At 49.3% G+C, this 22,304-nt stretch overlaps 1 protein-coding gene across 1 annotated transcript; it reads right to left on the reverse strand.

Annotated features, from left to right (window-relative positions):
- Nucleotides 1–7,198: 7,198 nt before the first annotated feature.
- Nucleotides 7,199–13,617, reverse strand: LOC135990948 (2-hydroxyacylsphingosine 1-beta-galactosyltransferase-like). Its single transcript, XM_065639135.1, has 5 exons — nucleotides 12,772–13,617; nucleotides 9,836–9,975; nucleotides 9,589–9,665; nucleotides 8,992–9,211; nucleotides 7,199–8,057 (listed from the first exon to the last, which is right to left on the reverse strand). The coding sequence occupies exons 1-5, from the start codon at nucleotides 13,615–13,617 to the stop codon at nucleotides 7,742–7,744; spliced, it is 1,599 nt and encodes a 532-aa protein (XP_065495207.1). The 3' UTR covers nucleotides 7,199–7,741.
- Nucleotides 13,618–22,304: the final 8,687 nt, after the last annotated feature.

Consider the following 22,304-nt stretch of genomic DNA (forward strand, 5'->3'; position numbering starts at 1 on the left):
CATCCAAGCTCCTGCTGGAGGTAGGAAAAACTGGGCTCAGGTGGATAGACGGTTGTAAGAGATCGGTCTCATCTCTGTCTTCATTGCCTTTAGGACCTGGTTGCAGCCAGGCACAGGAGAGGCTGGGCTGGGGGTGCGATCCCGCACCGCCCGCAGCAGCGCCGCGGCGAGACCCCGCGGGCCGCCGGGAGCGGGCAGCTGGCCCAGCCCGCCGGGCCTGGCAGGTGAGCTGGTGTCACCTACCGGCTGTCAGGTGAGCGGGTGTGTCACTTACTGGCTGCTGGCACCCGGGGCTGGCCCCGCCGGCGGCAGCGCCGGGGTGGGGAACGCCGCTCTCCTGCCCGTGCCCGCAGGACGGGAAAAGCCTCCGCGCAAATCCTTCACCTCTCGCGATCCCCGCCGGCTCTGCAGCCCCTGCTGCACCGGCTTTTTCAGCCCGGGGCTCCGTCTCCTCCTGCTCTTGAAATCTTCCTCTCTACAGTGCACCCCCCGCCCCAACTGTGCCAGAGCTGCAGGGCTGCTCCCCCACACCCTCCCCACATCCCTCTGCCACTCCTAAGCCAAGCTGCTCCAGACACTTTGCTGTTGCCAACCCTGAGGAAGGCACAGGATCGAGATGAAGAAAGCAAAACTTCTCTCATAGTTCAGAGCAAAGGTCAGGTATGAAAAAGGCATCAAGTAAATCAATCCACACACGACAGCATTTATTAGTCATTTTTACACATCACACAGTGGCAGATGCACCCTGAGAGGAGCTGAGTCTGGGACCTCTCTGCCTCCAGCCCGTGGGGCTGGCCCTGGTCTGGGACCATAGGCAACACCTCACATGCTCTGCAGGGCAGAGCTGGGTCCTGCTCAGCTCCCAGGGTCTGAGGCAGTAGCAAGTCAGGTTAAACAAATTGTTTAATATCATTGAAGGGGCACAGCCATTAAAGTTAATGGGACTCAGCTTCTTGTATGACAGAAGAGAAGAGAGTCTCGCAGGCAAAGGCCCTCACATCTCACTGGTTAACCCCATCCCCCAGAAGCTCTTTTCCACTGGATCACCAGTATGGGGGGTAACATTTAAGCCTGCATTGCCTCTCTTTCCCAATTTTAGCTGGAACCCTTCCTCCTAGCCACTACAACACAGGTGCATTTCTTAGGAGGTAGAACAGAAAACAAGGAGGCTAAAACCCAGCAATCAGAGCTGCAGAAAGAGCTTGAGGAGACCCCATCCTCAGTGCAGTGCTGGGTAACCATGACCTGGCCTGGAGCTGCAGTCAGCTTGGTGCTTCACAGGTCTGCTCGTGCATGGTCACCCTCTGGCACCAGTCACCAGAACTTGTGACACCATGGTCTCTGCTAGAGGGCCTCTCAACTATTTGGCCATTAGAGGGGAGCAAAAGCCTGCAAAAGTGCAGGGAGGCATCGCTCACTGAGCAGAACCCTTCACTCCCCAAAAGCAAGAGTAGGCAGGAGGCTGGCTGTGCTCCTTCCTGCGACTCCTGAACTGCTAGCTGTCCTCCCCTGGAGAAGCAGGGCCCTGAGGCCAAGAGAGAAGAGAGGATCCCCTGCTCCTTGCAAGCAGTCCATCTTTAGCTTCCTCAGTCTCAGGTCAGCTGAATTGCCTTGCAAGAGTCATCCAAACAGTATGATACAGACAGTTTAGGGTTTAACACCTGCACAGTACCAGAGGAAATAGTCCTTACTTGCAGCTCCCAGAGTGGCATTTGACTAGCACTCATGAGACACAGCTCAGCAATAACATCTCTTTAGCCTGTCAAGATAAATCCATAAGCAGCAGCTTTTGTGCCTCTATCAGACCCTCACTGTACAGCATTTGGGCATGGTCCTCCTGAAGGGTGTGTGTGATGATCAAAAAGTTGGGCATTCAAGAACAATTTTGCAAAGAGCTAGCCAAAGCAGTGTCCCTTGATGCATAAATACTCTAAAAGATGGCTTCTGAGGAGCACACTGGATGGGACTGCTTTCCCTCTGCCAGGTGAGACAGCATTTCCCAAACAGGACAAAACCAAACCAAACCAAACCTGGCCTTATATAGCAGTCCATGCACTTCATTGGTGGGTTCAGGGCATAGCCATTACTGTGTCCCTGCCTGGAGTCCAAAATCCAATATTACCACTGCTTGAACTGATAGATCACCTCACCCAAAGCTTTGTACAAAGAGCACTGAAGCTTAACTCCAGTCAAAACCTCTGTTGAAATCATATCATTTGTATTATAACACTGAGTCTGCCACTTGCAGAGCATGCAATGTTTCTTTTTTTTTTTTCTCTTTTTTTTTGTAAGATGAATAGGATAAGCTGTGTTGCTTTCAAGAATGGTTTAGCTATTATTCTGTTGCTTGACAGACTTTTCTAAGAGCAGACAATAGATATATGAGGCTGCCCTTACCCTAATGAGTACTACCATCTGGTTTTCGGCAACTCCTCCAAGCTTCCTTGTTCTCTCATATTTCATAAAAACAGTCACCCCTGTTTCCTTTGAACTACCACTAAATGCCTCACTTTGAGCACACTCACCTCGTCACAACCAAGCAGGATCACTCTGGTCTTCTGGGATTACCAATAACATTTTTAAAAAAATCTCAGCTCTGCAAAGCTCTTTACTGAGATTGCTGAGTTTTATGTCAGCACATGGTTCAGTCTCAGAAGAGCTTGCCTTACAGAAACACACATAACTGAATTCAAAGGAGATGAGGATTAGGTTAGCCAACAGCATCACTACAAATTTATCATTAAATAAGTAAAAAGTTTTCCTTAAGAAGATTACTACATAGCCTTTGCTATTATGGACACCACTAAGAGTAGCTGTAAAAAGCTGAAGAGGAACTAGCCCCAGCTGTATTCTACCTGGAGGCTTTTATAGCAGCAGGTAGAGTGGCCCTGCTGGGGGGGAAATGGGCTCAGCTGGGGGGAACAGGGTGGTTATAGGTATCAGGAGCTGTGCAGCTCCCCCTGCAATGTGGAAGCATCAGAGGAAAGCATTGCCTGTGATCTCAGGGGCATCAAAGATGTGCATGGAGACCAGGAGGGAGAGGTCCATGAGCCACCTTGTCCCGTTGAGGACAGTGGCTGGGGCTGAGCCATGCGCAGGTCCCTGCATCAGCCAGAGAGAAGGGGTTCCTGGCGCAGAAGTGCTCTTTGCTCACTGTCATTTAATGGTGGGGTGAGTGAAAATCGTCTTCGAGGAGCCCGTTCTCCTTCAAGCTTTCCTCTCACAGCCGGAGCAATTTCACATTCGCCTGCAGAGGGAGACAGCTCTTCTTTATTAGCCAAATCTTGTTGACACAGTTTGGTACCATCCCCTTACCATGCTGGAAAAACCAGCAGCAGAGCTGATGTGGCCCTGTTTCAGTCCACGAAGGGAGTCTCTGGTAGGGATGCTGCCAGGGGGACATGTGAGGACCCTCCCACATACAAAAGCGCTGCAGATGAAGCATCAGTAGCTTATTAGCTGTTTGCAAAGTCCTGGAGGAGAGCAGCATTTGAGGCTGTGCCAGGCCCTCCTGTGTGATCCAGCAGTGGTACAGCCACAGATGCTTGGCTAAGAGAGGGGTCACAACAGGAGCAGTGTGTGTGGCTTCACCCCTTCTCTGTCCCCAGCCAGGACCAGCTCCCAGCAGAGGTGCTGCTTCCAGCCCAGGGTTTGGGCAGAGCTGCATGACCATCACCTGGAAAACACACTCATGTGCAAACCCAAGGTGTCTCAAATGCCAGGCTGGCTCCTGCTCTCAGGGCTGTTGCGCCTCACACGTAGAGCAGGTTTGTGAGGAGCTGCTGGGGCTGGGCAAACCTGAAAAGCTGGCTCATGTGCACCCCGAATGCCTCCCTGCCTGCAGAGCCTCACGGGGCCCTTGCAGGGAGTTCTGCACACAGTAACAAGGCTGCTGGTGTTTCGGCATCCCACTCAGGCTCCCCCTTGCCTTGTCAAGAGAAAGACAGAGGGGAGAAGGCAGCTTTGCACTGTGCAGGGCGCAGCTGGGGTTGCAGCTCCTGGGTGAGGCTTCTTCAGCCCTCAGGAAAGTATTGACTCATGTCCTGCTTTTCCTTGGCTGGTGGAGGGGGGGAAAGGCTTGTTCCCTGCTTGTTGCCTCATAAACTATGGTTTTAGTTTCTTAAGTTACACCACAGCCCCACCTGCCCACCTCATTGCCTGTGACAGGGGAGGGCATGTGGTAACTGAAAGGCACCTTGCCCAGAGATCAGGTACCAAGCTGAAGGCAGAGCTGCCTGAAGGATAAAACTCACCTACAGGCCTTCTCCCACCACGGCTTTTAATGTGTGTGACAGGCTACTCGTTATTCACAAGTGAACTTAATAACTAGCTTCAGGCTTTGTTATACTTTTCTTCTGTATTCAATACTGAAGGAAAAATGAGGACAAAAGTAAAGACAGACAGCTATGTGTTTAGTAGGAAGAGAGTGGAGAGGATGGGAATAATGCTGAAAAAGCTAGAGGAGCCCTCATCTTTACTAAGTGTATCCAAACACTTCCAGAACCTGCAACCCCTGCCCCCCAACTCAAATAATGGCTCCTGACAGTTTCTAAGCCTATACACAGCTTTTCCTGGGGAAGATCCTTTTCACTCAGGGATGCTTTTTGAACATCCACTTCTTACAGGATCCTTGGGCAGGTTTGTGCTTTAGTCCATTAAAAGTAGTTCTCATCAAGTTATTGGATCATTTTTTAATACACTATGTATAATTTGACTCCCTGGATAGACATGCCTTCTAACTCTGCTCTGTATTTGGAAATGAAAGTAGTCATGAAAAGCTTGAGGAGTTAAGGACATATCTAATAGGAGACAATACGCTAATGCTGCACGTGGTGCTGGCTTGAACTTCTTTCTGAAATTGTGAACAGCAAGAAGGCAGCATCCTCAGGAAGTCAGAAAACAGACTCACTTTTTTGTAAGCCCACATAGGCTCCTTGGGTCTCAAACATTTCTCTCTGCCTTTTTACTTGGAAGAAAAAGAAGCCGCAGGTCTCTGGCCCCATCAGGCCATAGTGCCTCTATTTCCTCTGCGGTGCCAGCACTAGTGATCCGCATCTGGCCTGGAGGATTTTCTTGGGTGAGGCTGATGCTCGTACCCTCTCCTGCAGCTTCTCTGAGGCCAGAGACAACTGCTGCGGGGAACAAACTGAAGGAGCCTGCAGTGGACAAGGAAGGCAAATTTTTTAGCACAAAAACAAAAAGAGGGAATTGTGGGAAACTATAGTGGGTCTGTGGATTCCCTGACAGAGGGTATAGGAACAGAGATCAGCCTTGAAGATATTAAGGTGTACCTGTGAGAGAGAAGGGAGTAAAAGATTAACATTGATGATAGCAAAATTAGCCAATGATACGTTACTATTGCAGCCTGTAACCAATAGCAAAAAGACACTTGAGCTGATAAAGACTATATAAAAAAGCATTTGTGGCAATAAATGGAGACTGCTGTTTGTACTTAAGAACTTGGTCTGTGTCATTTGTCCGTCTCACCTGCGACAGGAGCCCCTCACCTCCAGCATGTTTTGCCACATGGCTGGGCTGTAGGGGAAGGAGACAAGCCATGCAGCTGGAGCACCAGTTTGCAAACATGGTGCATTTGTCCTCTTGCTCCTTTTTCTTCTAAGTTCAAAGTAAACTGACTCTGTCACCAAGCCACAAGCTTCCCGACTCTCTATATTCAGCCTAAGCTAAGTAGCCAACCTCTCACATAGGCAGCAGAAATGATCTCCCTCTTTCACTCCAGCAATGACAAAGAACTGAGCAAAATGCCCCATCTCCACCCCCTTGTCCATACTCACCTGCCAGGAGATGACAACAAAGCCATCATAGGGCATCTGGCAATAGGCAGACACACTGTAAAACTTGTACCAATATCTTTTCCCAAAAAAACCCCTCAAATCACATCAACCTTTAAATTTTGACTCACAGGCAGAAAAAGTACCAGGTACCCAGTTTCTACTATTTATCTAATATCCCTGCTTTTCCCTTACTGCTTATTTCTTAGCAGCTCACCTTGCTCTGATCTCCCCCAGCTCCCCACTGGAGACAATTAGACTCCACATCCTCAGCTCAGAGGGCACAAAGCCACATGGGACTGCTACAGAGCAAGACTGATGGGTTGCAATGCCCACTGCTGACCACAGCCAGGCTTGTGCATTGCAGGAGACAGCAAGAAACTCCAGGAAGAACAACTTCTGCTGTGGGATCGTTACAGGTCCCAGCTTAGGTTTATGGGCTATTCTCAGCCATCCCTGATAGCAAATGGGATTCTCAAACAGCACTTTCTTTACTACAACTGATCTGCAAGCTGTGACGATTAGGGAGGGAAGGCAGCACTGCTGAGACTTGAAGGAGCTACTGAGTCAGAGCTGGATGCTGCTCAAACCTAAAGCATCCCAGGAGCCCAACCAAACCGCAGTTCACTAGGCTGCACATGGCAATGTGCCTTTCATTTGGAAAGAGAACCATGTGCAACAGCAAGAAAGAGCAGAGCCTGGAAACACCAGTGAGGGCAGCTGTGGCAATGAGGTCACTCTTCAGCTGGTGCCAGCACTGTAATGGCCCCATCTGAAAGGACAAGAGTGGAGCCCTTGACCCTCAGTGTGGGGCATTCCCAGTTGGACCATCAGTCAATGCTGCAGGTGGGTTGTGCAATCACACACAAGCATGGATTTGCCTTAGAACCCAGGGTGAGTAGAAGCACATGGGCATCACTCCATATAATGTCCCCAAGGGGGGCAACAGTATGCCTGTTCACATTGAAATGAGCAGGTATTTCTGTTTTCTTCAGAAAGAGCCAAGCTCATTTGTTCTATAAATGTGCTGTATGGCCCACTATCTATAACCAGCTCTCCAAGCTACTGGCTGCTCTTCCTGTGGTCCTGGCACTCGTACCTGTTCCAAATTCTTATTTTATCAGAGGTCTGGAGACTCCATGGGCGCGTGTCACATGCTCGCAGAGGAGGGAAGGCACAGCTGAAACCCTGTGGGAAGACCAAAATGAGTTGCTGACAGAGGTTTATAGGGATCCAGAGGTACATGGAAACCACAAAAACAGTGACAAGAAGAAGGGCTTTAATCTTGCTTGAACAACAACCCGAGAGAACTGCCACACAAGGGAAAGAATATAACTTTATTTTAAAAAAATAATAATTTAGCTCAAACACAAACAGGATTGCAGAGGGTTGATGGAAGCACAAAGAACAATATTTACCCATGGAATTTAAAGACCAATTTCATTCTCTTGTAGATGATAGTTCCAGCACCTTTCCCTGTCCACAGCTCTACATCAGGTCCTCACCTGCACATAAAGGAATCCTGACTCCCAGGGTTCTTGGTAACAAGGCAGAGGAGAAACCATGTCTGCCACACACAAAAAGCTATTCCTGCCTCCAGAGCCTCCCCAGAGATCCAAAAAGCCAGAACAACAACATCAGCATCTAAACCAATGTGCAACAGAAAGGGAACAACTTGCACTCCTCCCTGGAAGTCTACCTACCCATGCCCCATTCCCAGCGTCCTGGCCAAATGCTTCCACCCATGCTTGAATTCGCATCCCCGCCCACAGATGCTGTACACAGAGGTGTGCACGCAGGACTTGGCAATACTCCTCCCTCCCCCCTCTTCTCATCCAGACCTGCTGATTTTTCACTTCTCTCCATGCCTGCATGCCGTACATTTCTTGGCACAGCAGCAGTTCATTTCACAGTGATGGATGGGATGTGCCCTGCAACATGCTGAGCCGCTACTGCAATTTCTTCTCTTCTGTGAAGTGGCCTTTCACACAATTGCCGTTCTGATATACGGGGCTGGCCCCCTTCCTTCTGCACCACACCACAGATTTGTAGAGGACAAATCCAATACCAGCCAGGCACAACACCAGAAGAGCCAAGATGTCCAGGCAGAAGTACTCATACAAGGAGAGGTCATAGACAGCAGGGCGAAGATATGGTGCCCCGTCATGACGAAGGATGTACTCCAGCCAATACACTGTCCTGTTGAGAGCATGCATCGGTCTGTCCAGGTGCAGAGCTGAGATGAGCTTGGCCGCTTTTCTGTAGCTGCAAAGGAAGAAGACAAGAAGTCACCCTTTGGACAGGAGCTTCATAGCTGGGAAGTGGTCTGAGGGGTCCAGGAGTGCTTTCAAGTCCCAAACCTTGGGAGAGTGGCAAATTTCTTCCATAATTCCCTTCATCTATGCCTCTGAAAGCCACTCTGATGGCAATCTTTAGCCACAGCAGCACAAGGCAGAGCACATTTTACTTTGCGTTTTGTTAACAAGACTAGCAGTTCAGCTCTCACGTGCCTGTTCAGTGGGTTCATGTGGATTTTTGCTTTTTGAGGGGAGCTTCCACCCAAAGACCTCACCAGCACCAAGCAGCACATGCACACTTGATGACTGGCCAAATCCTTCAAGGTTCTAAGTTGCAGCACCTTAACAACTTACATCGAGGTCAGTAATTGAGAGCTCCTACCAGGTAACAAAAATGCTCAGACGGCATTTCAAACACTAACAGTTGCACATGTCCTGGTAGAAAGTGGGAGCTCTGTGTCTCTGTGCTGCAGCAGATCTAGAAAGGGCAGAGTATCTGGTTGTCAAAAGGAACAGATGGAGCATTACCTGCAGTGCACCCTCTGTGCTATTATTAAAGAAAGTTGTTTGGACAAGACCAGGGAGCCCCCAAGGTGAGGTTGTGATCCCACTTTCCCCAATGAGAGGCTGGCATTACAAGGAAAAGAGATTTGTTCTCAGAAAGCTTTCTAAGAAAATTGCAGTCAAACAGATCACACTCTCTAACAGCAAATGCTAGAGTATCTTCTCCCAGACAGCATCTCAAGATTTCAAGGCACTAACACATCTGGGCAGCTGAGCAATGCTTGCAAGTCTGTTTGGTCCAAAAGCCACCACAGGCCATTTAGGGTCAACACGAAGACACACTGGTCCCTACATACAGTCTGCACCAAGGAAGAGCTCAATGCTTTCAGATACCTCACCTGGGGTCAGAAATAACTGTGATGACAGCCTGGTAAAGATCTTCTTCTTTTACTCTGCTCCAGTCCATGAGGATACCCATGCCCTTTGCCTGCACTCTGGTCATGATGTCAAACTGGTCCCCATAGAAAGGAAATCCCACCACTGGCACACCGTGATAAATTGCTTCAAATACACCATTCATCCCACAATGGCTGACAAAGGCTTTCACATTGGGATGGCCTGCAGGCAAAGAAACAGCAGTGGGTCAGTGCCTTCTACATGAAACATGGTTACTGGTGGCTTCCTCAACAGACGATGTTAATGTATGTTTAGGGAAAAACAGGCATGCTGAGCAGAGAGGATGTTACCCTTTGGGAACACACCTGGCTTCTGACAGCCCAAAACTTGTTGAGTAGCACCTGGAGGAGGAAGGAGATAGGGGCCAAGATGCAGCTTCAAGCAGGTGTTAGGTGAGGATTGTGTTTTGTACAGATCAAACAAGCAACAGACTTAGACCCACACAGGTGCTGCTGTCCTTGAATGCCTTTGCCATGGTTTGGGCTAACCTCCAGGGACATCGTTAGCGGCACAAACACACACGCAGAGCCCAGCCTTACCTAGCAGGTCATTCTGGGGCAGCCACTCCATCATCAGCGTATTCTCACCCAGGTTTTTTGGCTTCTGTCCAAAGTACCTGTGGGAGGAGATAAAGTAGGGGGAAAAAAGGGAAAAGAAACACACAGAGAACAATTATAAATTTGATCAGATCAAGAGATGGAAAACATTCTATGTTTTGAGATGAATCACCCCTCAACATTAAATTTTATCTGACTCGAGTTAAAAGGAACCCCATTCCCTCCTCACCTCCACACCACTCTCTGCGGGAGGCGAGCGAACGCACCAGCCATCTTCTCCACCAAGTCACTGGGAAGAGCTCGGATCCCGATGCCAAAGGAGACAACAACAACACCTGCGTCTGCTGCTTCCACCCAGAGACGCAGACCCTGTGGGCAAAACACACACGGCTGCCTTGAAGTCTTGTTGGAGAAAGACCCTTCCCACTGTCGCCTCTGCCAGTAAAAAGTTGCTACAGAGAGGATGAATCCAAATCCATCTGCAACACACAGGTGACAAGCTCCAAAACCACTGTGATCCCTGCGCCCAGCCAGGCAGAAATTACTTGAGCACTTGCTGGGCTTGGGAGGTTTCAGGGAGGTGATCAAAACTTGTGCTTCATAGCATCACCTCCTGCTTTGGAGGTAAGATTACTCTGGCAAGGAGCGCTCTGAAAACATAGATAGGGGCCACACAGGAGCAGCCAGAGCAGAGAAGGAAATTGGAGTAAAACGAGGAAGGCTGGTTTCCACCATCACTGAGGCAGGAGGCCTGCCAGGGTCTCCAGCTGTAGGCTGATGCAACAGACAAAATATCGTGCAGAGCTTGGAACAACATCTTGCTGGAGATTCCCCAAAAACTCCCCAATGTCAAAGGCTCCTGGAGGTGGCAGAAGATTTTGCCATCTTGACAGGAGATTTCTACCCATCCTTGATAGCTACCTGCAGGCAGCAGATTCAGGGTTTGGTCACTAGGCAGAGAGGTAGCGACAGCTCCAGCAAAAACCACAGATGTTCGTCCTTCGGTTAGAGGCTACCTGTAATGCTGCATAAACTGGTGTCTATCTAGAATAGAGCCAGTGCTTTTTTCAACCAGGGCCAGAAGGCTGCTGGGAGAAGAAATCAGCCACCACATGTGCTGTGGAGCAAACACAGACTATTTCCTTTTATGCCAGGCTAGGTTGATCCTATTTCTCATTATGGATTCTGTCTGGCTTCAAGTGTCCCATGTATCAGAGTCAGGAGCATTTTAGGGAAGTTTCATAAAATCTGTCTTTGAATATGAATACTTAATTGAAATAAACACCATAGAGGAATATGAAGGGAAAAAATAGTTCTTCCTATTATTGAAGGAGAAAAATAGGATGATTAATTCAGAATATCTTATTAATAGTAGTCTACAAGTTGGGGGACCATAGTACAGAAGAGTTACAAAGCACATTTTAGCGTTACTCTCAGGGGATATATGTCCTTTGCTGTATGCTTCAGAGACTCAAACTTTTTAAGCAGAAATGCTTAAAAGCTCTGAAACAACCCAACAACAAAAAATAGAAAAAGTTTTTAACTGAGGGATTTTGATTTTGCCATTCTTTTGAGTTTCACATCCTTTGAGCAACACAACCACTAAAACTGCTGAAGAGAAAGCGCTAGTTTTACTTTTCTAAATAAAAGTACAATGACTCATAAAACAGATGATTATGTCATCCATTATAATTGTGTCTTAACACCTGACTTTAAGAAACAGCATTAAAGTTGCTAGGGAAGCATGGTTGACCACCGAAAGTTCTCACCATCTCTCAAATATGTATCTATATTTCACTGAGTCCTAATTAGAGGAACTCACAATCATAGTGTTTCAAATATGAGGAAATAAACCACCTTAATTATGTAACTCTGCTCCAGTTCACATGGGAGATTCCTTAAGCTACATGTAGACCTACAGAGGCCCTCTCTTCTGCTGGCATCACACAACCTGCCAGCACGATGGCGACCGCCTACTGCAGGGCTCCGGACTTATCTCCATCACTCTTCCCCCAGGTGCCCTGGGATCAGTTCTGGAAGCCATGAAGCACATGAATAATGCCGCAGAAAACAACTCCCTTCTTTATAAGGCAGGTGTGTACGTGGCCAGATTGGACCAAGCCAGTGTTTTGCAAGACCTGTGAGGCGGCGACTCTCTGACGCAGCTTTTGGAGCACCTACATGCGTTGCATTACCTGCATGCCCCGCCACATGGGAAAGGGTGATGTGCAGCCACACACATCTGGAGAACTTCTGTTCTAAAGCACCTGACCTCTCTTTTTCTTTTTACTTGGAAAAAATTGGCACCCCAAAAACTGTCTTTATTAAAGCTGCCATCAGAGATCTTGACAGGCCTCTAATAATTTGAAACTTGAATGTTTTCTCCATTTCGGTCCCATAGTTGGGACACTAGGACAACCTGACTGCCTGAGTGTCATTTTCCAGGTCTATTTCCCCCCAGTGTTTGTAAAAACAATAAGGCAATGCGAGGAATGACAGATAGATCCTGCTCTGTTCCAGTATTGTCTTCAGTTGTAGGCTTTAAGAGCTTGCTCCTCTGAATTTACTAGTGGGGATAGTGAGGTATAGGCCAGAGAAAGCCTCTAGGATGACTGGGGAGTCTTCACTCTGGGCTGGAGCTTGAGAAAAAGAGGATGATACACTTCAGTTTTGTACACTTTGGGATTCCACATTGAATTTGATGATGGAACAAGCACAACTGTCCTCTATGGGTTCTTAAGACTATAAGCTCGAGGCCAGAAACACCCTGCGAGAAATAGAATTAAGGAGGAAATTCTGGATTGACATAAATCAGTGATGAAGCAATGAAGACTAATTTTTCTTCTCATTTCCGCTTCAAGTATAGGAACAAACAAAATACTCATGATAAGTCCCAGTGACAACACTGATAATTTAGGACTTACACACACCATTTTACACAGATTGTGAAGCCAAATCCTGCTTCGGGGTGGACAACTTAATTCTATATCCTCCCTGCAACCTCACAGTCCTCAGTGCTCCCTGCTGCACCCAGGCACCAAAACACAGCAGCTTTCTAGACTCCTGGAGTGTCAGAGCATTTACAAGGCTCTTCTGAAGCAGATTTACACTGAATAACTCCCCAGGTTAACATTTAATCACAGCTCAGAGCTTCACTGCACTTACCACTGGGAGGGGCTTTGCAGGCTCAGCGAGGATCCCCCCTGTGAAAATGACATGGGGGAGCGTTGGCCGGGGAAAGTCCAGCACCACATCATTACAGAGGAAGAAGAGGCTAGATCCATGGACAAGGTCCAGCATGGATATCTTTGGCTCTACCCTGTGCTTCTCCATGAGATGTTCGAACTTGGGCAGGATGAACAGCTTTGTGGCCACACGAGTGATCATGTAGACTATGAGATTCCAAGTCCTACCAAAGAAGCCCATCCTGTCTGTCATCAGTGAGTTGAACTCAGGGACATAGGCAATGGGGGAGGTTGCACCAATCTCTGCTGGGAACCAGAACCCAGTAGAGATCACAGCATATTTGACATGGAGAATGTGGGCCAGAATAAAACCGCACATCTCATTGGGGTCCACCAACAGCAGGTCAAAGTGCTCATGCTGGAGTTCCTGCAGAAGTGTAGAGTTTCCCAGCACTAGGTCACAGTTTTCCAGGTACTTCTCCAAAAAGGAAAACATCTCCAGAGAGGTCATCTTCCCTTGGAAGACACGCTTTATCTTCTCCTGCACCCAGGCATCTGCGCTCTCTGTGCTAAAGATACCCCAGTACCTTTGCACACGGAAGCTGGGCAGGTAGGTTTCCACATCCCGACCTTCATGAAGAAGTAACACAGGGTCATGTCCCCGGTCAGTCAGTGCCTCTGCCACTCGCATGAAGACTCGCAAGTGGCTGTCAAAGACTATGGTGGGCATGACCAGCACCTTGGCACAGTGAGATGGCTCCAGATTGAAAGCAGCCACCAGGAAGATAAGAGCAGCAGGGCATGGTAGCACCTTCATCATCTTCATCGCTGCAAGGAGAGAAACATGTCATTAATATATTATGAAATGCTTGGTCATGTAGTTGGGCAACTACCAACTGGGATTGTAGCTGCAAGCCAGAAGCTCATGACCAGGGAGAGAAGAGCAGTCTGGAGTCCACCACTGGGAAGAAAAAACAAACAAAAACAAAACCACCACAAACACAAAAACAACCCCCCCATCATAACCACATAAAAAACCCAAAAAAAATCACACACAACACCCTCCAAAAATACCACACAAACTCAGATACCAGGATTTATCAGAAGAGTTTTCCAGAAACTCAGAACCTCTTCTCTGTGCTGATCTGCTCCCAAGGCTCAAAAATTAGCAGACTGACTTGCAGAGAGTTAGAGGAGAGAGCAGCTGGAGGAGCTCTGCTGGATCACAGCACCACGCGGAGACACTCGCTGCTCAATCCCCAGTTACCACTACAGAACCAGCACAGCTGGATTTCGTTTCTATTTCTGCTCAGCCAGAATGGCCGGTTCCCTCTGAGCCCTTGATGTCTGCGCAGGCTCACAGGGAGGCTGCAGAGCCCGGTGGGAATGCCAAGAGGCACACACTGGCTTCAGCCCTCACACGGCTGGCAGGCCACCTTGCTCAGTCCCGATGGGGCAGGAGCGAGCCCAGATCACAGCAGGACCCTCCGGGAGGGACCACGATCCCAGAGAGCACAGCAAGAGTCCAAAAGGAGAGCTGCTCTGCCGCGGGTCAGCCGTGGGAGGATGGGGAGGCTCCAGAGAAAGGGCCGGGAAGGGAGAGCAGGCACCAGGATACTGATGCACTGAAAGAAGGCAAAGCCAGAAAGCAACCTCAGAGATAATGTGCAACACCCATGGCACACTGACGCCCCTTAGTCACACCCCTACGGCCCTTGTCCCATTCCCAGTTTGGTGAAACACCCAGCATTTCTGTTGTGTAAGGGGTGTTGCTACATCACTGGAAGCGAACGCGTCTCACCCACACCTTACATTATTTTGGGAGAAGAATTATGTGATAATTATTTGGGAACAGTCAGAAGCAGAGCTGTGTCCTGAGGACCCAGTTCAGACATGCTAGGAAGGGTGGGGGGCAAAAGTTACAAAGGGAACAATTGTAAGTGGATTTTGGATGGCCTCACATGCTAAGCCCCAGGAGGGCTGCAGGGATGTGGTAGAGCAGAATTTGATCCAAGATTTTCTGCCAGCCTCTCCACTATTGCTTGATCAATTAAGATGCAGGAAAAGAAGTCCTGTGTTGGTGGTTTAACCCCAGCTAGCAACTTAGAACCATGACAGCTGCTCGCTCATTCTCTCCCTATCCCCCGCCTCCCCAAGTAGGGGAGCGAACTGAAAGAGAAAGGAGAAACTTGTGGGTTGAGATAAAAACAGTTTAATGAAACAAAATAATATTAACATACTACTACTAATATATATAAAATAAAATAAATGATATTTGGTGCATTTTCTCATGAAACCCCAGCTGCGCTGAAGTGCCAGTCCTGGACAGGAGAGCACCCTGGTCCCAAACAGCTGATCCCAGTGCGAGAGCAGAAAGGCAAAAAGGCCCAAAGGTCACTGCAAAATGGCAAACCAGCAAAAGGCCAAACTAACCAAGCTCCCAAACAGAACCAAATTGAAACTGAACTGAAACAGATGAGTCAGAAAATCCCCTCCCATTATATATGAAGCATGACACTAGTGGCATGGAATACTTTCATTGATTAGCCTGGATGTCAGTCAAGGTCTGTCCCATCTATGCCCCTTTCTTATCTGCCTTGCACCTGCAGACAGAGCGGCCAGAAAGACCTCGGTCTCCCTGACAACAGCTGAAATTAAGTTCTTACATTCTCTTCATACCAAATCCCACACACTAGAGAGCTACTAGAAGAAAACCATCAACTCTGTCCCAGAGAAAAGCAATGTTATCTCATTATTCTTACACCAAATACTAGCTTACACCATACTAGCTAAGAAGAACAAAAGTTTTTAACTGCATGGAAAAATGAAATCAATTTCAGTTAAACCAGCACACCTGGATAAGATCCTGCTAGATACAGTCTTCAGACTCCCCTCAGCAGCTGGATATCTCTGGCCAGAGAGAGTGAGCGGAAATGCACACAAGGGAGAATAAAAGTGCCACACTCCCCCGATTGCTTTCCTGTCCCATGTGGGCAAGGACATGGGAAAGAAGAAACAGAGCAGCCGCTGACCAAGACACTTGCCTGTTTCAAAGGCAACTACTGCTAGTGCTTGGACTCCCACCCAGGGCCAGCCAGGTGGCTGTGCCTGCAGGAGTGAGGAGAGACACGAGATACGCTAGCAGATACCAAAGGGGTGGTTGGACCCACAGAGGAAGAGCTCCAGGAAGATGGAGACAAAGGTGATGGGCTGGAGAGAAGAGAGCAGAAGTAAGGATCTGAGAGCAGAGAGTAAGGATCTGCCCAACATCCCACCCCCTGCCAGCAGGAACAGGCTGGCTTGTGCTGGCAGCACTGGCCACCAGGAGCTATGGCCCATGAAGCTGGTCCAGTTTTCAGCTTACTTGAGAGGCCTAAAGGAGATTTGTCCTGCTCAACTCCAGAGAAGGCAAAGTATTTGGCTGTGACATTGTGCAGCAGATCCAGAGTGCATGCAGCTTCCAGAAAAAGAGGGAGGGATGGCAACCCCTTGCTGCTGCCCTTCTCCAGGACAGCAGGGAGCTCAGGACAGGCTCCATGGCAGGAACAGGTCCTGGGACACCCGGTGGGTCATACACACATGTAAGTGTGTTAAGAAGAGTAGAAGAAGTGGTTTTATATGTGGAGTGGGGTGTTTTCTCATTGGGCAACAAGTAAAAAGTAAAGAAACAGTGCAGGTGAAAGCAACAGTTATTTAAAGAAAAAAAAAAACCACATCACCCATCTTCAGCAAGGACCATCTCCTGTCATGGACCTATGTGCCAGACATTGCTGAGACCCTCAGCTCTGCCAGGACCCTCTGGGGGCTACCAAAATTCAACTGCAATAAAGGTGTCAATCTCAGGCCTCGGGTCAGAGGCAGATGCTGACACAGGAGACTTGTAGATTGCTCTTAGCTGCTTCATCCCTTCCAACATCAGGAGCAATCCCTAAAGGTGCTGGCTCAGGAATCCCTTCTCCCTGCCAGGCAACAAGGGAGGCTGTAAATCTTCCTAAATGGTGTGAGGATGCCAGGCTGCAGGAAGGGACTTTTTTTCCTGCCCCAGCTCAGTACCACCAGAGCAAATGTCTGCTCTGTCCATGCTGGTAGAGGTACTCTGGCCGAAGAATCAGCTCCAGCCCCTGATCTGTGCTGGATGCATCAGGCAGGTTTTCAACCAGGCACATCCCTGCTTTTTAATGCTCCTAGGATATAATGAAGGCATAACTAACAGCTCAAAGAGCAGCACTCTGCTGGCTCCGTCCCTTGTTCAGCAATTAGTCACTGTTAGGATCTCAGCTTGACAGCGAAGGGGAAAGGAGAGAAGACCTAAAACTTACACACACAAGGGCTAGATGAGGGAAGGCTCAAAATCCACCTGCTCACCTCCCTGCTTTACCTCTTGCCAACACCAAACATGTAGCTACAGCCACTCCATGAGCTTTGCAGCAGGATCCTCCAGCAAGGGCAGGTGCCTTAGCCAGTGCAGCTCAGTCTACGTGGGGCACTGGCTGCCCCCCAGCCTTCTGGCTATGGGAGCTCAGCTGCCTGCACCCACTATCGGGCTGCAGAAGGGTGGTCTTCAACAGAAACTTCCAAACTGCTGGCCACAGGAATAGGATTCTGCTGGAGGTGAATTCACAGCCTGCGCCACAGCAGAGATAAGAAATCTAAGTAAACAGCAGATCCCACAGTAGATCCGAGAGCAGAGCAGACAGAACCACCTTCTCATTTGTGGTGTGAAGTCCTGGGCTAGGGGCTAAATCAGATAAATATTGTAAGAAATAGCACCGTCACTGAAAGGAGAAGGCTTGTAGAGGAAGAACATAGCCTTCCCTTCTGTCATGACAAGCACTCAGTAAAGCCATTGAAACTGGCTGATTTACACAGAGCAATCCCCCTAACACCACAATTAACCCTAACAGTTAGAAGTCAGGGTTCAAGGAAACTAATTTTCAGTGCTGCAGCATGCAGGGCAAAGCAGGCACGTTGGTAAGAACCAGGACCAGAGGCTGCTACAGGAGGGGGGGGCAGGGGAAAGCTCTTGCACAACTGTCACTGCAGGCAGCAGCATCCCTGCCTGCCCTGCACACCTGGACACCATCAGTCGCTGGGAGTTTGCTTTCAAAGCCACAGTAAAGCATTGAAATTAAAATGAGAGGCAGCAGAAAGGGAGCAGAGAGAAAGCATCCCTCAAACTCCCCTGAGAAACCTCTTACTGGGCTGAAATTTGCCCCTTGATTTTGCTATATTTAACATGCTTGACAGGGTATGATTTTGATACCAACCAAAAGATTACATCAATTTAACTTAAGTGAAGTAACTGAATGGCTACATTTCTAAAGATAAATGTTTCTTTAATTCAGGTGCCTTTTATTACATTGAAGCAATAAAACCTCTGACAGACAGCAGTCTAAACAGAGAAGCCCACAAAGAAAGGGCAGCAAACAGACCCCATTGCAAGGACTCTGCCCTTTCCACCTCTTTGTCTACTCCAGTGCTTTGTACTGCCAAGTTCCTGTCAAGGACAAGGAAACCCACATCCATGGGGCCAAATTATTTCCCGTTCTGCATCCTAGTCTCTATCCAGCTCTTGCCCACAGTAAGAAGTGGCTTTGCTGTAAACTTCTCAAGAGTTAACAAAGCAGCACAATTCATTTGAAACCAAAAGGAAAAGGTGTCTTCACTTGGATGCTCAAAACTCTTCCTGGAATAAGAAACCAAAGTCTGCCTCATCTGTTGGGTATAATCCAGAAAAAGTGGGACCACCTGCTACCATCAAGCTGATGACAGCCAACCCAACCGTGGCTAATTTAGGGAAGGCAAAACTCCATGCAACCAGGCAGGTATGCAGCTCTGGGAGCAATTCTGTCACTGGAGGAAGATGTTGCACTACAAGAAGGAGCTGCCCAGGGGAATCTTTAGTAAAAACCTAGAAGATACAATGCTGTATAAACTTAATAAAGGATATGTTGAAACGGGGAAGTCTAACCATCAATCACATCCAACCCATTGCTTGATGGGCTTCTGTGTTCTGGTTTTGGATTATCACAGACTCCTGCTTCACCACAGTCATCTGGGTAAATAACACTAATACTAAAATACTAATATTGGTATTATGGTATACTAATACTGGTATAGTATAGAAAACAATGAGTGAGAAAAAAAACCCACCACAAACAAAAAACAGCACAAAACTTCCTTCCAAATATAAGCCTTCCCAGGCAGCCTACAGCTGAGTTTTTAGTGCACATGTGGTCTGCTCAAAACAGTGTACCTTTCTAGCATTTTTCATTCAACATCTTCATGGAGGCCCACCAGAAACAGAGAATGAACAAAGCCCAAATCCCCAAAAGACTAAAGGGAACAACCAAAGCAGTGATCAGGTCAGCATCAGAATAACTCATATTTTGCACCACACTTGGTGCTACTGCTTCCACACAACAGCCTCAGAAGTGCTCTGCTCATCCTCATCCATTTTGGACAAAGATGGATACAATCCCCAATCAGTTCCAAAGTTCTGGGACCTTGGGCCATCTTCAACATCCTTCCTGGATCATCGGAGTTGTATGGAGGAACCTCTACAGGCAAGGTGGGAATCTGTGGGCCAGCAACAGGCTGGCAGTCCATAGGTCACAACCAGGAACCATAGTACTAAAAAAATACTGGTCCATAACAACTGAGAAAAAAAAGATCTGTATCTCAGGTTGTCAAGGCATTTGACACTACACACACATTCAAGAATTTGAGCTGAGGGATGGTGTCAAATACCACACAACTGCTTCCCCACCTTGCCTCTCACCATACATTAAATTTGTCTAGGTGGTGAGATTTCCCCCCACTCCATATCCACAGGCTTCCTGGTTGTCTTCTGGAAGGGACAAAGATGGTTTGTGCACTACAGTGCTCTGCAACAGCAAGTTCCCCCGTGTGGCCTTTTCCCCTCACTTGCAACACGGTTGCAAGACAGAGAAGCGGCCGATATGTGAGACTGTGCTCCTTGGAAGCGGTCTCTGGTCTGCAGCGTGGAAGCACATAAGAACATTATTTACAATTCCTGGATGCAGGAGACAGAAAGGCTTGGGGCCATTTCCAAATACTCACGTGAGCCATAGACCTTAAGGCAAGAGCACACGACAGTTCAGTACATACTTTGTTCTTAAGAAGGAGTTACGTCTGTGTGACAGTCAAGTTGAACAAGTTCTTGGGACTACAGTGAATACTGAAGAGCTACAAGTGTACCAAACTTTAGATGAGTGGTCAAGATGGGTGGGGAAGAAAAGTCTTCCATTTACTGCCTGTCATTTCAGCTTCTTTATGCAGAGAAGTGCCGCATTAAAAGAAAGAAGCAATTAAATATCCCAGAAGGTTGTGAAATCTTGTGTAGGAAGCACTGGGGATTGATAAAGTCCTGACGGACAAGTCTGATCACATTTGACAGAATTACAGCAGTGGAGAAGCTAGAGATGAACCTTATCTTCAATAAAACCATTGATGCCCTCACATTAAAAAACCAAAAACCAACAACAACAACAAAAAACCCAAAACAAACAAAAAACACCACCAAACCACCACACCACCACCAAACAAAACCAAAAAAGTAAACCAGCAAACAAAACAAACCCCCAAAGAGCTCTTTGGCTCTGAGCGCACTGGAGGAGTGAGACCTGGCAGAGCTGCCATAAACAAGGGTTGAGGAGGGATGCATAGGAAGAGGAGGCAGAACAGGAGAGGGAAGGCACTCCTTAGATCTAATCTAGAGGAAGATGAAGCAAGTTACATAAAAGCACTTTGAGCATTTGTTCAGGTGCCAAGGCTCTGATCTTGCACGGTTAAGCAGATGCTTAACTCGTGCCCTTCGGTAGCCCTGCTGAAGTTACCCAGGCTGGTCACACACGCATCCAGGCAGAGCCAGGACCAGGCTGACAGCTGGGAGCGCAAACCATTTCTCTCTCTCCGGCAGCAGAGGAGCAGTCAGGTGCCTCTGCCATCGGCGCAGAAAGTTCGGTCCGGCCCTTCAGTGCTCACCCGGAGCACGACTGGCAGCCGTGCAGCACCCAGGGCTGCTGCCACCGCACGCACCCGCGGTTCACACTGAGCCAGCCCGTCCGTGCAGCCCACCGGCCCCGCCGCGACCGCCCAGGGGCAGGAGGGGCCCCTCCTCGCCCGGCAGCTGGGCAGGACGGCCGGCGGCGGGGCACACGCCGCAGCCCTCGGCCGCGCTCGCACCGGCGGCGGGGCGCTCCCCGGGGCTGACCGCGGGCGTCCGGACAGGGAGGCAGCGCCACACCTACGGAGCCGAGAGCCGCCCCGGCGGGACGGGGGATGAGGAGCACCGGCCGCAGCTGCCCCCGTGCCGGCTCCCCCCGGACGGATCGCCCGCCCCAGCCCGTTCCGCCACTCCCGCTCCACCGGCAGCGGAGCCGACACCCACCTGCAGCGAGTCTCGCTGGGAGCGCGGCCCAAGTCGCGGCGCAGAACCAAACGAGGCACGGCGGTGGGAGGAGAGGGAAGCAGCCACCGCCCGCCCGCCTTCCCTTTCAGGCCGGGCGGCGCCGGGCACGGGCGGGGCCGGGCGACGCAGCCCCAGCCCACGGGTCGCACCCACGGGCCGCCCCGCCCGGCCGAGCCCAGCCAGGCGCTCGGCCCCACTGGGGCAGGGCGAGAGGGTCGGAAGGGACAGCACGGGGAGCCGCCCCCGCCGCTCCGGCAGCCCGAGCACGCAGGGAGGCAGCGCCTGGCAGCTCCCGCTTGCATCTCCTGCGTCTCTCCAGTGACCGGTGCTGCACCCTACTCAGACGCTCACAGGGCCAGGACCCCTTCTGCGGGCCGTGGGAGAGGAGGGGAACAGGGGACTGCACGCGTATTAGTCAGGACACCAAAATGGAAAGGATGGCAAACAGGGGAATCAGGAGGCTAGAGACAATGTCCCGGGGCACCCATACAGGTACAGCACACACCAGAGGGGGAGATCCTGTTAGTCCAGTTCCAGCATTAACCACAGCTGAAACCACAGCAGTGATGCAGGGGGAAACCAGGCCTAAGTGTTCCATGGAGTGTTTCCTTTACACCAGGACAGTAGCAGAGAGCAGAACTGTGGATTAAGCCTGCCCAGCTGCAAAAGCTTGTGAAGGGAGCAGTTTTTCCCTAGGAGTGTCAAGCACATGGAAGAGCATGTAGTTTTGAGTTTCACAAAGCACTTCCTCTCTGGTACTTGCTGCATTTGCTCAGTCAGGTGCTGATCTCCAGAGAGGCTAATGATATTTGTTGCATCTGCTGCTGAGACCCCAGACAGCGTTACACCTTCTCCTACAACATCACATTCAAGGTGGAAGGTTGTGACAGGCAGTGTTGGTTACAGAGCAACAGCCAGCCCAATCTGCCTGGCCATTCTGTGCATCTCAACCTTTACCTAGAGGCATAGCACATAGGGTAAGAATAGGCATTACAGCACACAAGACCTCCACCAGGCTCTACCTAATTAGCATGTTTCTTTTTACTGCACACATGGTCACAGAGGAAGAAGAGATCCAA

Source organism: Caloenas nicobarica, chromosome 7 (genome assembly GCF_036013445.1).
Source record: "Caloenas nicobarica isolate bCalNic1 chromosome 7, bCalNic1.hap1, whole genome shotgun sequence".
In the NCBI taxonomy this organism is placed as follows: domain Eukaryota; kingdom Metazoa; phylum Chordata; class Aves; order Columbiformes; family Columbidae; genus Caloenas; species Caloenas nicobarica.